At 40.0% G+C, this 12,856-nt stretch overlaps 1 protein-coding gene across 1 annotated transcript in view; it reads right to left on the bottom strand.

Annotated features, from left to right (window-relative positions):
* The window catches only part of LOC124787959 (phosphatidylinositol 4,5-bisphosphate 3-kinase catalytic subunit delta isoform), a 169,439-nt gene extending 157,137 nt beyond the window's left edge, over nt 1-12,302 (bottom strand). The window contains exons 1-3 of the mRNA XM_047254963.1: nt 12,199-12,302; nt 11,348-11,570; nt 2,256-2,484 (exon numbers count right to left, since the gene is read on the bottom strand). Of these exons, the coding sequence (XP_047110919.1) occupies nt 2,256-2,484; nt 11,348-11,494 (376 nt within the window). The 5' untranslated portion in view covers nt 11,495-11,570; nt 12,199-12,302. The remainder of the gene's footprint in view (nt 1-2,255; nt 2,485-11,347; nt 11,571-12,198) is intronic.
* Nucleotides 12,303-12,856: the final 554 nt, after the last annotated feature.

The following is a 12,856-nucleotide window of genomic DNA, read 5'->3' as shown; positions in this document are numbered from 1 at the left end:
TACTTACGGTACGCCAGGCGTATAAAACTTTGTCCACACCGTACACACCTGCATACCATACCGTTGCTCAGCCTCCTCTGGCACGGTTATTTCATAACCGGCAACGTGCAACGCAGCCCTATGGGATTCACGCACAGGATTGCCTCGCTGCGATGTCTATGGCTGGTCTTCGTGTTTTACGTCGCGGTTGGAGCAGATCTCCACCTTGGCTCCTCCAGAGACCCAAACTTATTTTAGATTTGACTCATTTTAAGAAGGATGGCACGCCAGATTTTACATTCAGGTCACTGTTTTTTAACATTTTAGATGTTCATCACGGTTTCACTGTCGTTTACAGTGATGGCTCCAAACAGGAGAATTTCCTTGGCTGTTCCGTGGTGTTCCCTGATCATGTTACCCGGATTCGCCTCCCTGCTGAATATACTGTTTTCGCAGCGGAGCTCCACGCGATCCTGAAGGCACTGGAGCTGATGCATCGTGTTCGGGGGCGATCGATTTCTTCTCTGCTCCGGTTCTCTTAGTGCCTTACAATCACTGCAGAACCTATACCCGACTGAGGAGATGGTCCAGCTGATATATGACCAACTGTACTTGCTCCAACGGCGGGGTAAAGAGGTATCCTTCTGCTGGGTACCTGGTCATGTCGGCATATGGGGCAATGAACAGGCCGATCGGGCTGCCAAGGAGGCCTGCAGAGAGCAGGATGTGGTCCAGTGTCCTATCCCCTTGCAGTCGGTCATTGCTGCACTCCACAGGAAGTGCATGGAGTTGTGGGAGGACGAATGGCTGGCGGTGACGGCCAATAAACTGCGGTTGGTAAAGTCAACCACTCGGCCGTGGCGTTCCTCCTGCCGGTTGCTCAGGCAGGAAGAGGTGGCCCTCACACGTCTTCGGATCGGGCACTGTCCTCTCACACATAGCTTTTATTACGGCAGGAGGATCCTCCGTTTTCTGATGCTTGTGGTGTGCACATCTCTGTCCGGCACATTTTAACAGACTGCATTTTATACCGTGATGCACGGGCAGAAGCACAAGTTGATGGGGATCTGCCTTCTGTTTTAGCTAATGATGAGTCGTGTGTGTCTAGGGTTTTTAAGTTTTGTGACGTGTCTGGACTCTGGCCTCAACTTTTACACTGGAGGTTTTAGTGTATTGCAGAGTGGCTGCTCCTCCCCTTTTTTCTTTGTGGTCAGCCAGCCACTTCCATCTGCTACATTGTTTTAGCTCCCTCTATCATTTTCTTCCTGTGTTGTCCATGTTTTACTGTTGACACCCTGCTTCATCCCACGCTTCGGTGTGGATGAGCACATATTTTTCGATTGTTATCCGTGTTTTATGTTCCATTTTATATTCTTGTTCTGGGATTTTTCTTGACACCCGTCTCTCTATGTTACTGAACGGGTGCTGAAGACCTTGCTGTCGTGCGCCCAAAAAACCCCTCTACTACTACTACTACTACTACCCCATGCAGCCATACAACATCCCGTACATAACAGTACTTAATTATAGAAAATAAATGAACAAATTTCTTGTAAACTTTCACCATCTTTGGAAGAACTTAATATCCACCACGGGTGGAAGAGCCACAGCAATAATCGTATAGTATTATTGTTTACTGACTTTACTCAGTAATAATCATATATGATTTATTCCGTTATAGCTCAGTTCCAAATCACAGTAATGTTCAGATGGTTTTATTCTCCCCTCCTCCTTAAAACCTACAACCTGTCAAGAATCTCTCAAAAAGTATCTATAATCTGGCATTCCAATTGCTAGTTGCATTCTCCAGGATACAGCCAGTTTTTGCAGTATCACATTTTTACAACATTAAACTAGGTATTGTGAGGTACATATTTTCACATTTTAATCCCTTAAAGAACTAATTACTCTCTTACTCAACAACCTTGAGCAGCGCTATTTGAAGCAGTGTACAGAAATTCATCACACAGTATAACAAGTTATTGAATTTGGATGGTAACTAAGAAACAAAAATATGTAGTTGGAAATTTATTTATTCAAAAATAACTGTTTTTTAAGTTTTTCGAGAGAAAGAAGTATTACTTTCTGGAAAATTTTCATACTTAAATAATCAACTAGGTATCAACTTTAATGGACACAATAAGGAATAAAAGAAAACAATGACAGGTAACTAGCTTTTAAACTCAGAAGTTATCACATCAACCTGTGTCGTATGCAGACTGATTGACAGGCTACATTAGATCTACTATCATTATGACGACACATGCAGAACTTACCCTTTCCTATAAGATGGCTGATCTGATTATTTAGTGACTTCTCCGCCTTATTTCCTTTACGTTCAATAATTCGTAACACGGAGCAGAATGGGCGTATGTCACATATGCGTCTGTTCTCGTCATCCAGTTCTTCGTTCTCCGCCATCGAATTGATGCATGCGAATACGTATGAGGAGGCATCGTGCAGCATCCCATATAAGGGATACCGCGCAGCCTCCTCCCACAGATCCTGCAGAAAACAAAACACATCAAGTGTAGTTATAAAAATGAATTCAGCAAAAAACATAATATAAATACTGTACGATGCATACAAATAGCTGTTATCAAGAATCTCCAGGAGACTTAATGGATAAATCAATCGCAAAAGTAATGCAGAAAGTAAACTACTTTTTGCATAATGTAACATTCACACATAATCTAACATTGTTAATGGACAAGTTTTCTATATAGTGATTTTTTTTTTTTTTTTTTTTTTTTTTTTTTTTAAATACTTAATATTTCCGCTCAATAAAGAGCAGTTTTCACAGTGATCACTGTCGCAACATCTTCAAAACAAAAAATGCTAAACAACTTGCATATGGCCTCTAGTAATGGAATGAAACTTAAAAATCATGTCCAAAAAGTATTAATTTCTTTTAATTTGTCCATGGTTAATTGCTGCTTCAAAGAAAACCTTGTAAGAGCTAAGACCTTATGCTACTTGTAGGTTCTCACATTTTTATTGTGAATTTAGCTGTCTTCTGCCTATTACCAAATTAGACAGTAAACAACAACTTCGTAATATGTGGGAGGCTATTTTTGGGCGCAAATTATCTAAGGTCATAAGCACCCAGTATAGAACCATAGAATGCTGGGACTGTGAGGGTAAAAAACCGTTTCGAGGCCCAATACAGGAAGGAAGAAAAAACAAATCCAAAATATCAAGACGTTAAGGAAGAGTATCTAAAAGACGTCGACAAGACACCGCACTCACCAGGTAGAAATCAAATCTCTTTTGTCATATTACCGCTTTTTAAAAAACTTAAAACATGAGCCACAGGTCGCACGTCATCCGCTAAAACGTCCGGCAAAGTGGGTAGCAGCCCGATCCTGAGACGTAAGTGGCTAAAATAGGGGCAGAGGATCAGGAAATGTCTCACTGTTAATGGCTGGCTATAGAAAGGACAACTAGGTGCAGGGTCACCACTTAACAAGTGGCGGTGACTAAAGCAGCAGTGCCCTATTCACAACCGAGCTAACATTACTTCCTCACGGTGAGATGGCCAGGGGGAAGTGGACCAGGCTGTTGGGACAGGTTTGACTTCTCCAAGTTTGCTCCTATGAAGGGAGCACCAATGGTCATGCCAAAGTGACATGATACGCCGATAGAGAAAAGTACAAATATCTTGCGAGGGAACAGAGTAAGAGACGGGCCGACCGAGATGGACTGCAGCCTTGGCTGCAGCAACAGCGGTGTCATTCCCAGGCACACCAACATGGCCAGGAACCCATATGAACATCACTTGGGCTCTCCCATCCAGGAACAAATGGAGGAAGTCCTGGATCCGTCGAACAATGGGGTGGACTGGATCTGGATCATCCAGACTCTGAAGGGCGCTGAGGGAGTCAGAGAAGACCACACAGCAAGTGAGCTGGTGCCTCCAGATGTAGTGAACAGCCTGATAGAGGGCAAAAAGTTCTGTGGTAAAAATTGTGCACTGGTCGAGAAGCCGGTATTGAAACTTATCATCCCTGATGACAAAAGCACAGCCAACACGGTGGGCAGACTTGAAACCATCAGTGTACAAAAATATGCTATCGGCAAGTTGTGAGCAAAGTTCGAGAAATTTGCAGTGATAGGTCAGCTCCGGAGTCGAATCCTTCGGGAATGAGCTGAAGTAAAAATGATCACAAACCTGTGTCTGATGCCAAGGTGGTGAAGGGCTCTCACCCGTTCAGAAAGTAGCACAGAGTGTGAACTAAAGAGAATGCCAGGAGGCCGCAGAGAAGAAACGTACATCTCGTACTGGCGGTCACGAATGTCATCAAAAAAAAAGGTCAAAGGTTGGGTGGCCTGGGATGGAAGAAAGCCAACACACATACCTACTAAGTAGGATGTCGTGCCGGTACGACAGTGGTAGTTCACCGGCTTCTGCATAGAGACTCTCAACTGGGCTAGTACGGAAGGCACCAGTGGCGAGACGGATCCCCAAATGGTAAGCTAGACGGCCATTCAGAGGAGTAGATAACGCACCCATAATCCAACTTGGAGCAGTCAAGAGATTCATAGAGGCAGAGGAGGACAGTCCGGTCGGCTCCCCAAGAGGTACCACTCAATACACGAAGGACAGTGAGGGACCGGGGACCGGGTGCAGCATGCAGCCAGGTAGGACACGTGGGGAGACCAACTGAGGAGGGATTAGTGTTTAACGTCCCATCGACAATGAGGTCATTAGAGACAGAGCAAAAGCTCGGATTAGGGAAGGATGGGGAAGGAAATCGGCCATGCCCTTTGGAAGGAACCATCCCGGCATTTGCCTGAAGTGATCTAGGGAAATCACGGAAAACCTAAATCAGGATGGCCGGACGTGGGATTGAACCGTCGCCCTCTCGAATGCGAATCCAGTGTGCTAACCACTGCGCCACCTCGCTCGGTGGAGACCAACTGAGTTTCTTATCATACATAAGCCCTAAGAACTTCGTTGCATCCACAAACAGGAGAGCATTTTGGCCCAGTTGCAAGGACGGTGGAAGAAATGCCTTGGACCACCAGAAGTTGACACAAACGGATTTGGTAGCAGAAAAGCGGAAACCATTTGTGACAATCCACAAATAGAGACAGTCCAGAAAACGCTGAAGACAGCGTTGCAGGAGACACATCCGTTGGGAGCTGCAATAAATAGCAAAGTCGTCAACAAAAATAGAGCCGGAAATGCCAGCTGGAAGGCAGTCCATAATTGGGTTGACAGCTATAGCGAAGAGGGCAACACTCAGTACAGAGCCCTGAGGCACCCATTCTCCTGTGAAAAGCTTTGGGATACGAAGGAACCCACACGTACCCAGTAAACTTGGTCCATTAAAAATTCCCGGATGAAACTGGGAAGACGACTGCGAAAGCCCCTGTGTGCATAATAAAAAGAATGCCTGTCCACCAACAGGTATCATAGACTTTCTCCACATCAAATAATATGGCCACTGTTTGTTGCTTCTGCAGAAAATTATTCATGATGAACGTCGACAGGGTGACGAGATGATCTACCACTGAGCGGCACTTTCGGAACCCACACTGAGCATTAGTGAAAAGAAGGTGTGACGACTCCAGCCACCACACTAATCGACTATTGATCACGCATTCCATCACCTTACAAACACTGCTGGTAAGGGAAATTGGATTATAGCTGGAAGGAAGATATTCATCCTTACCAGGCTTAGGTAGGGGAACAATAATAGCTTCACACCAAAGTGTGGGAAATACAGTCAGTCCAAATATGGTTGTAGGTATTGAGGAGAATGAGTTTTCCCGCAGGAGGAAGATTCTGCAGCATGAGGACGTGGATTGTATCGGGCCCAGGAGCAGAAGACCTGGATGAGGAGAAAGCATGCTCGAGCTCCCTCATAGTAAAAGGAGTATTGTAAGAGAGAAAAGAGAGTGCACGAGCCTCCTCCCCCTGTTTCCGAGGAAGGAAGGCCGGATGGTAGTGGGTGGAGCTTGAAACCTCCGCAAAGTACCAGCCCAAAGTGTTGGAAACATTGACAGGGTCGACTATGACGTTTCCCACCACAGTCAGACCAGCTATTGGGGAGTGGGCGGTAGTCCCGGAAAGCCAGCGCAGGGCACCCCAAATGAGAGAGGATGGAGTAAAACTGGTGAAGAAAACCCAGCATGCTTTCTAGCTTTCCTTAATAGTGCGACGGTACTGCGCACATAGTTGCTTGTGTAGCAGATGCAGTTTGTTAACGTAGGATGACGGTGAAAGACACAAAGCGCATGTCGTTTGGCACGAATCGCATTACCACACTCCACCAAGGGACTGGAACCGGACGGAGAGAAGTAGTAGTACGAGGGATAGAGGATTTGGCAGCCAAGAGAATAACATCCACGAGGTGCTCGACCTGATCATCACAGCTGGGAAACGGCCGTTCGTCAAAGACTGCCAAGGAGGAATATAGCATCCAGCCAGCAAGAGAGAATTTCCAATGAGCGGGCCGCTGTGACGGAGTATGATTGTACGGGCGAGTCCCACAAGGGAAGTGGTCACTCGAGTAAGTATCGGAAAGAGCACACCACACGAGACGTCGAGCGAGTTGGGCAGAGCATATCGAGAGGTGTAAGTGGGAATAAGTGTGCGTGGAATCAGACAGGATGGGAGGAAAGGTACATTAATACATACAAAACGACGGAAATAATCAAAATAATACTGGTCAGCAAGCACATCACAAAATCTGAAAGTAGGACAAGAAAAACAATCATCCAATGTGTTTTAATTTGACAAAAAAGAATGTATTTTACCTTTTCTGTCACACAGAATGACAGGAGAAGAAAGAAACAGGAAAACAAGTCCCAAAAATTCACCTGACAGACCAGGTTTATTGGAAAAAAAAAGTAAACCAATTGAAAGAAATACCAATACAATAATAGGAACATTTTTTACTGGTAAAGCAAGTGAGTTCCTCTTTGTTTGAATTATTTTGAGGATAAATCTGACAGTGAACATCAACATATTTTCTGGAGGATAGACATAAAAATGTAGACAATACCATGACTTTATTCCACTCAACAGAAGTGATTCAGGCAAAATGTAAGATACATAATAATTAATAGAGTACACTTAGGCACATACATTTTCTCAGCTTTCATACACGTCTACATTTGCAGTTGCCTGGTGTCTATTGTTTGTCATTGGGTAGTTCTATTATATGTGTAGCAGAAGTCTTCAAAAGCTTAGTTTGTTGACAGTAAGGAAATGGAGATTATCTGTTTACAGAACCACAGATGTTTCTTTATTATAACAGTCTTAAGTTACATAGCAATTTTTTTAATGAACTGTAGACACACAGTACTGTCAGATTTTTCACGCTGTTGATAATTATAAACTAAAGTTTAGCTTGAAAATCACATAACGGTGCACGGTACTCTATGACAGCCCAAGACACAGAGCTTTTCTGACATGCTGATGTGTTGGAAAGAGGAAATACAAACCAGAATTTACAATCTAAGTAACTACAATAAAATTAATTTATTCATTAGCAAATCCTGCTTTATATAAAATCCTCTTGCTCAGTAAAATTGGAGAAGCACATAAAAAAAAGATAACCTAAAATAATGCTGTAACTCCGCCATAGCCGGTCCCAAGTCCGGTTGAGAAAGCAGGAGGGGGAGGAGTAACATCTCATTAAAAAACCTTGGTTCACCTGGCCCAGGTGATAGTACCTCGTGACGGCCCCTTGCCAGGGATATGGTGAAGATCTCAACAACAGCAAAAGCAGAGAAGATGGACTCAGTACGGCAGAGCTGGCAGAAGAGGCAGCCTCTTGTCCAAGGCCAAAATGGACCGAGGGCACAATGGTTCCACATGTTAGTGGTGGTACCCCGACAGCGTCTGTTCCACATGTTAGTGGCAGCTGAATAAGTAATATTCCAGACTAAGACCCTGGTCTCACTTTGGGAATTCAGGGATGACTATGGATTCCCTAATCTTTACAATTTACAGCTTCAAGTCGCAAAATGGAAAGTTCGCACAAATGATGCTCTACCCTAGGTGGTAACTCTGATGAGGAATTCACCATTACATCATGTAATGCAATGGGACCTATGATTCTGGAGAGTCCCAACATTTGCGTTGAAGAAGAGATGGAATATATTGAAAAGCCTTCCAAGTTTCAGTTCAAGAATAAGTACTACTTAGGAATATTAAATGTAAATTCTCTTCTGAAAATTGGGAAACACAAGGAATTAGAATTATTTCTGCAGAAGAATGATATACAAATTATAGCAGTCCAGGAAACACGATTCTTAGATGAGAATGTAGTAGATACACAACATTATAGAATTTATCAAGGGAAACCAGCAGTGAGAATAATGGAAAACATGCCAATTTTTGGAACAGCATTTTATGTAAACAAAAATATTGTTGACAGTGTAACAGAATTTAGATCGAATTCAGAAAGAATATCCATGTTAAGAATAGTGCAAGAATAAAAGTTACACCCTCATAAACTGTCATGCACCTATAAATACTGACAACAGAAGAAATCTGGAGAAAGTAAATAATTTCTGGGATCTTTTAGAATATGAAATTTCTATCATACCTAAAACGAATGTTAAAATACTACTCGGTGACTTCAATGCGTAGATTGTGAGGGAAAAGAAATTTTGGACTATTGTAGGTGAATATCCAGCACACACAAGAAATCAAAATGTGTAAAATGTTCCAGTTAAAACTCGTGTCCACACGTTTCCGCAAACTACCAAGAAAGCCAAAACTTGGAGACATCCAAATCCAAACCTAAGAGAATTTCAACTGGATCACTGAGCCACATCTAAGAGGTATATCCCTGAAATTATGAATGTTAAAATAGTCAGAAATGGGGAACTCCATACAGATCATTATCTCTCTGAGATTAAAATAAAATTTCTCCCATCTAAAACATAAAAGGCAGCCAAGAAAGTGATCAGATACAACACCACTACAGCTAATATTATAAAAGAAAACAGAGAAAAATTTAGAGAAGAAATTGAGACAAGCAAAGAAGGTGATTGGCATGAACTCTAGATGCAAATAACTCAAGCAACAGAGAAAACTTTAGGCTTGGCCAAGAATAAAAAGAAGACATGGTGGAATGAGGAGTGTGAAGAAGCACCAAAAAAGAGAGCTCAAAAATGGAGATGTTCAAAAACAGAGGAAGACCTCGAACAATTCAGACAACAAAGAAAAGAAACATCAAAAATAATCCAGAAAAAATCAAAAGAAACTTTGAAAATTCTCAGGTTATTGAAATAGAAGAAAATTTCACAAAAAATAATACTAGAAATTTTTAGCAAACTTTTAAACACATACTTAAAGGATGTCAGGCACCAAGCATTTGAGGGTTTCAAAGATGAAAATGGCAAAATGGGGTTAAATAACAAAGAAAATAGTGAAATTTTAGCAAAATTTTTTGAAAAGCTGTTAAACTGTCCAGTTCCAACAGATAAATTAGAATTTCCAGTGACACCTCACAGTCTAGAGGAAAATTTCCCACCAACAGAGTTAGAAATTCATGAAGGCATCAAAACACTCAAAAACAATAAAGCAAGTGGTGAAGACTCGATTACAGTAGAATTATTGAATTGTCAGAACCAAAAATCTTAAAGGATCTAGGCCTACAGCTGCTTTTTGAGAACATATGAAAAACTGAAAAGATTCCAGTTGAATGGAAAATAGCATTAATCCACCTGCTACATAAAAAGAGAGACAAACAAAATGTCAATAATTACAGAGGAGTGTCACTTTTGCCAGTAGCATACAAAATATTATCAAAAATTCTCCTGAACAGAATGGTAGATACTTTAAACAAACAACTGGGAGACTATCAGGGTTGTTTTCAAAAGGGAAGATCCTCTGCAGAACAAATCTAACTTAAAGTCAATAATTTGCCATACAATGTTAAAAAGCAAACTAATAATAGTGTCATTTATTGATTTCAAGAAAACATTTGATTGTATAAACAGAGAAACAATATATAAGGTCTTTAGAGAATTTGGTCTTAAATCAAAATTATCAAATATAATTCGTGAAACATTAACAAGTACAATATCTAACGTCAGATTTATGGGAGAAGTATCTCAGCCATTTGAAACAAAAACTGGAGTTAGACAAGATGATGGTTTATCACCTTTACTGTTTAATTGTTTTCTAGAAACATTGTAAGGATCTGGAAATCAGAGCTAAAAAAAATAAAAAAAAAAATCACAAAATTGAACCAATAACTCAGGGATGGAAAACAAATGGAATTAAGGTAAACTGCTTGGTTTTTGTGGATGATTTTGCAATACTTCCAGAAAACCTGACAGAAGCAGTTATTCAAATAGGCCTAAACCTTCTGGAAAAAAATAGCAAATAGAACTGGTCCCAAAATTTCAGCTGAGAAAACAAAATTCATGACAAATACTAAAAAAATTCATTGAAACACGAATAGGTAAAATAGATCAAGTAAATAAATTTATATATTTTGGAGAAACTATACAACAGAATGGACTAGAAAAATCTACAATAAATTAAGAATTAACAACACAGAAAGAGCATATGGTTTGACCACAAATATTTACAACAAGAAATGTATATCTAGAAAATTAAAACTAAAATACTATACCACAGTGGTAACCAAAATGTTTATATGGATCTGAATGCCTAATGATGAATTATAAGATGGGCAAACTAAAGGTACTGAAAAGAAGGATTATTAGAAAAATAATGGGTGCAATTAAAACTGCAGATAGTTGGAAAATACAAAGTAATGATGAGATCTACGAAAATATATGGAAAATATCTGAAGTAATGGCCAAACGAAGACTAACCTTTTTCGGACACCTCTACCGAATGGATGGAAATACACAAACAAAACAAATACTCCTGTATTTCTGGAAGAAGAAATCAACAACAGCACGGATTACAGAAGTAAGGAAAGATCTAGAGAGAAACAACAGCAAAGAATCAGAAATAGCAGAAAGAAACAGTTTTAAAAATAAAATACTAAATTTGGAAGGCTTTCAAAGCAGAGGAAATAAAAAATTGGGAACGACATGACAGAAGAAAGGAAGAGACTGCATGGGGAAAAAATGAGAGAATACTGGAAAAACAGGAAACAACAACATAGGAAGAGTAGGAACTGAAGTTGTTAACGTGATCCTCGTTGGTCAATATGATTGTAAAAAAAATTGCTTTATCTCAAGAGTACACCAACACACTGCTCTATGAATGCAGTCTGGTGTACCATGTAGAACTAAAAATAAAATCTGATTCATGAGACAACACTACAGCTATTTTCACTAAACAAACTAGGCTAAATGTAACATACAACTAATTTTCTTTATCACAGGTATAACTATCACAGGAAAAGAAAATATTACATACCTCCTTGATTTCATGTAGTGTTGCATTTCTGTTAACTTTCAGAGGAATGAATATGCTATTTGGCATAAGACAACTCAGCTCAACAACTGGATCGGGTGTGTTTTCAAGCCAAAAATCGTATGCATATGTGTTAGGAATATGGACCATCTCGATCAAATCAATTCATTCCCATATCAAGGGCGCTTTTGATGTGTTACCCTTATCATTGTCATTATTTCCATTACTGTAAAATTAAAATTATTTTTTTTAATCTTTCCAGATTCAACTGCACGAAAAAGTCAAATGATAAGAAGCAAATTTAACTCCTGAACGAAAACTACAAACCAAGGCTCTTGGTATTTGAAATCAAACGTGAAATTAATGACTTTGACATTTTCTTTAATTCTTCAGTCTGAGTTCTTGGATTTTACAAAAACAAAACAGCCAATCCCACATTGGTAAGTAAGTTGACTTCTTTCAGTTTACAATATTGCCAGTAACATCACACTATAAACTGAACCCACGTTCTTAAAGTCAGTGTAAGCACTGAAAAACATTACAAAAACCTGAGCAGTCAAACCAGAGTCGGTGTGGTTTGATTAATGAGATCAGATTATTCACACATCATTAATTAGAACATCACAATTAGTTTATTTTGTAAGAGAATTATTTCAATTTCTTCAATAGGTAACAATACGTGGACCTGAACACTTTAGCAAAATAACATTTTTCAAACTCCTGGCAGTTGAGTGAACGACTTGTCAAACTATTATTTTAAGGCAAAAAAGAAAGAAATAGAGGGAGCCTAAGTTCTTTACGGCACTTTAATAAGACTTCATGCACTTAAAGGAAATTTGTTTCACAATTATTACCGAATTAAGAGGTTAACTGAATTTTCTATGTAAACAAACCAAAACACATAACACACAGCTGATTCATACTGAGTTTACCAATTGAGTATCACTGAACTCGACTGTTAGTTATTCTTTTGTTTCGCAAGATGTCCAGCTTATATAATGTATTTAAGATTTTGTTATTAGAATATTTAATTACTTTGTTTTGTCGCATTTTGTATATCGCAAACAGAGGACAGCCATATCTTTTATTTGAAGAACAAAATGCTTAACTTAAAGATGCAGTTATCGTCCAAAAAGGACACATTAATGCAACTTCCACTTCGATTTGTTTCCATAGGCGACAATCAGGGTGTTGCATTTTGCTGAATGCAAACTATCTTCTTCCTATTATTCGGACATAATCCTCATTAGTTGATTGCTATAGGAAGATCCAACTGACAGCACAGTGTCTACGTCTACAATTGTCACACTTACGGAAAACAGGCGATGAAGATTCGCCTGGATCTTATGCGGACTTTTGGGACAAAGCAAGTCATTGCGGACTAACAGATTAAATGCTGAAAAATTGTAGTCTGTCGAAGAGTGCCCATCCACCAGGAAAAATGTTGAGAAAGGTGACCAAAAACGATCTCTCAACAAACTATGAAATCGCGCCCAAGATGGCCTTTCTGAC

The sequence above is a fragment of the Schistocerca piceifrons genome, chromosome 3 (assembly GCF_021461385.2).
Source record: "Schistocerca piceifrons isolate TAMUIC-IGC-003096 chromosome 3, iqSchPice1.1, whole genome shotgun sequence".
NCBI lineage: Eukaryota > Metazoa > Arthropoda > Insecta > Orthoptera > Acrididae > Schistocerca > Schistocerca piceifrons.
This window is presented reverse-complemented; position numbering and strand designations above follow the sequence as displayed.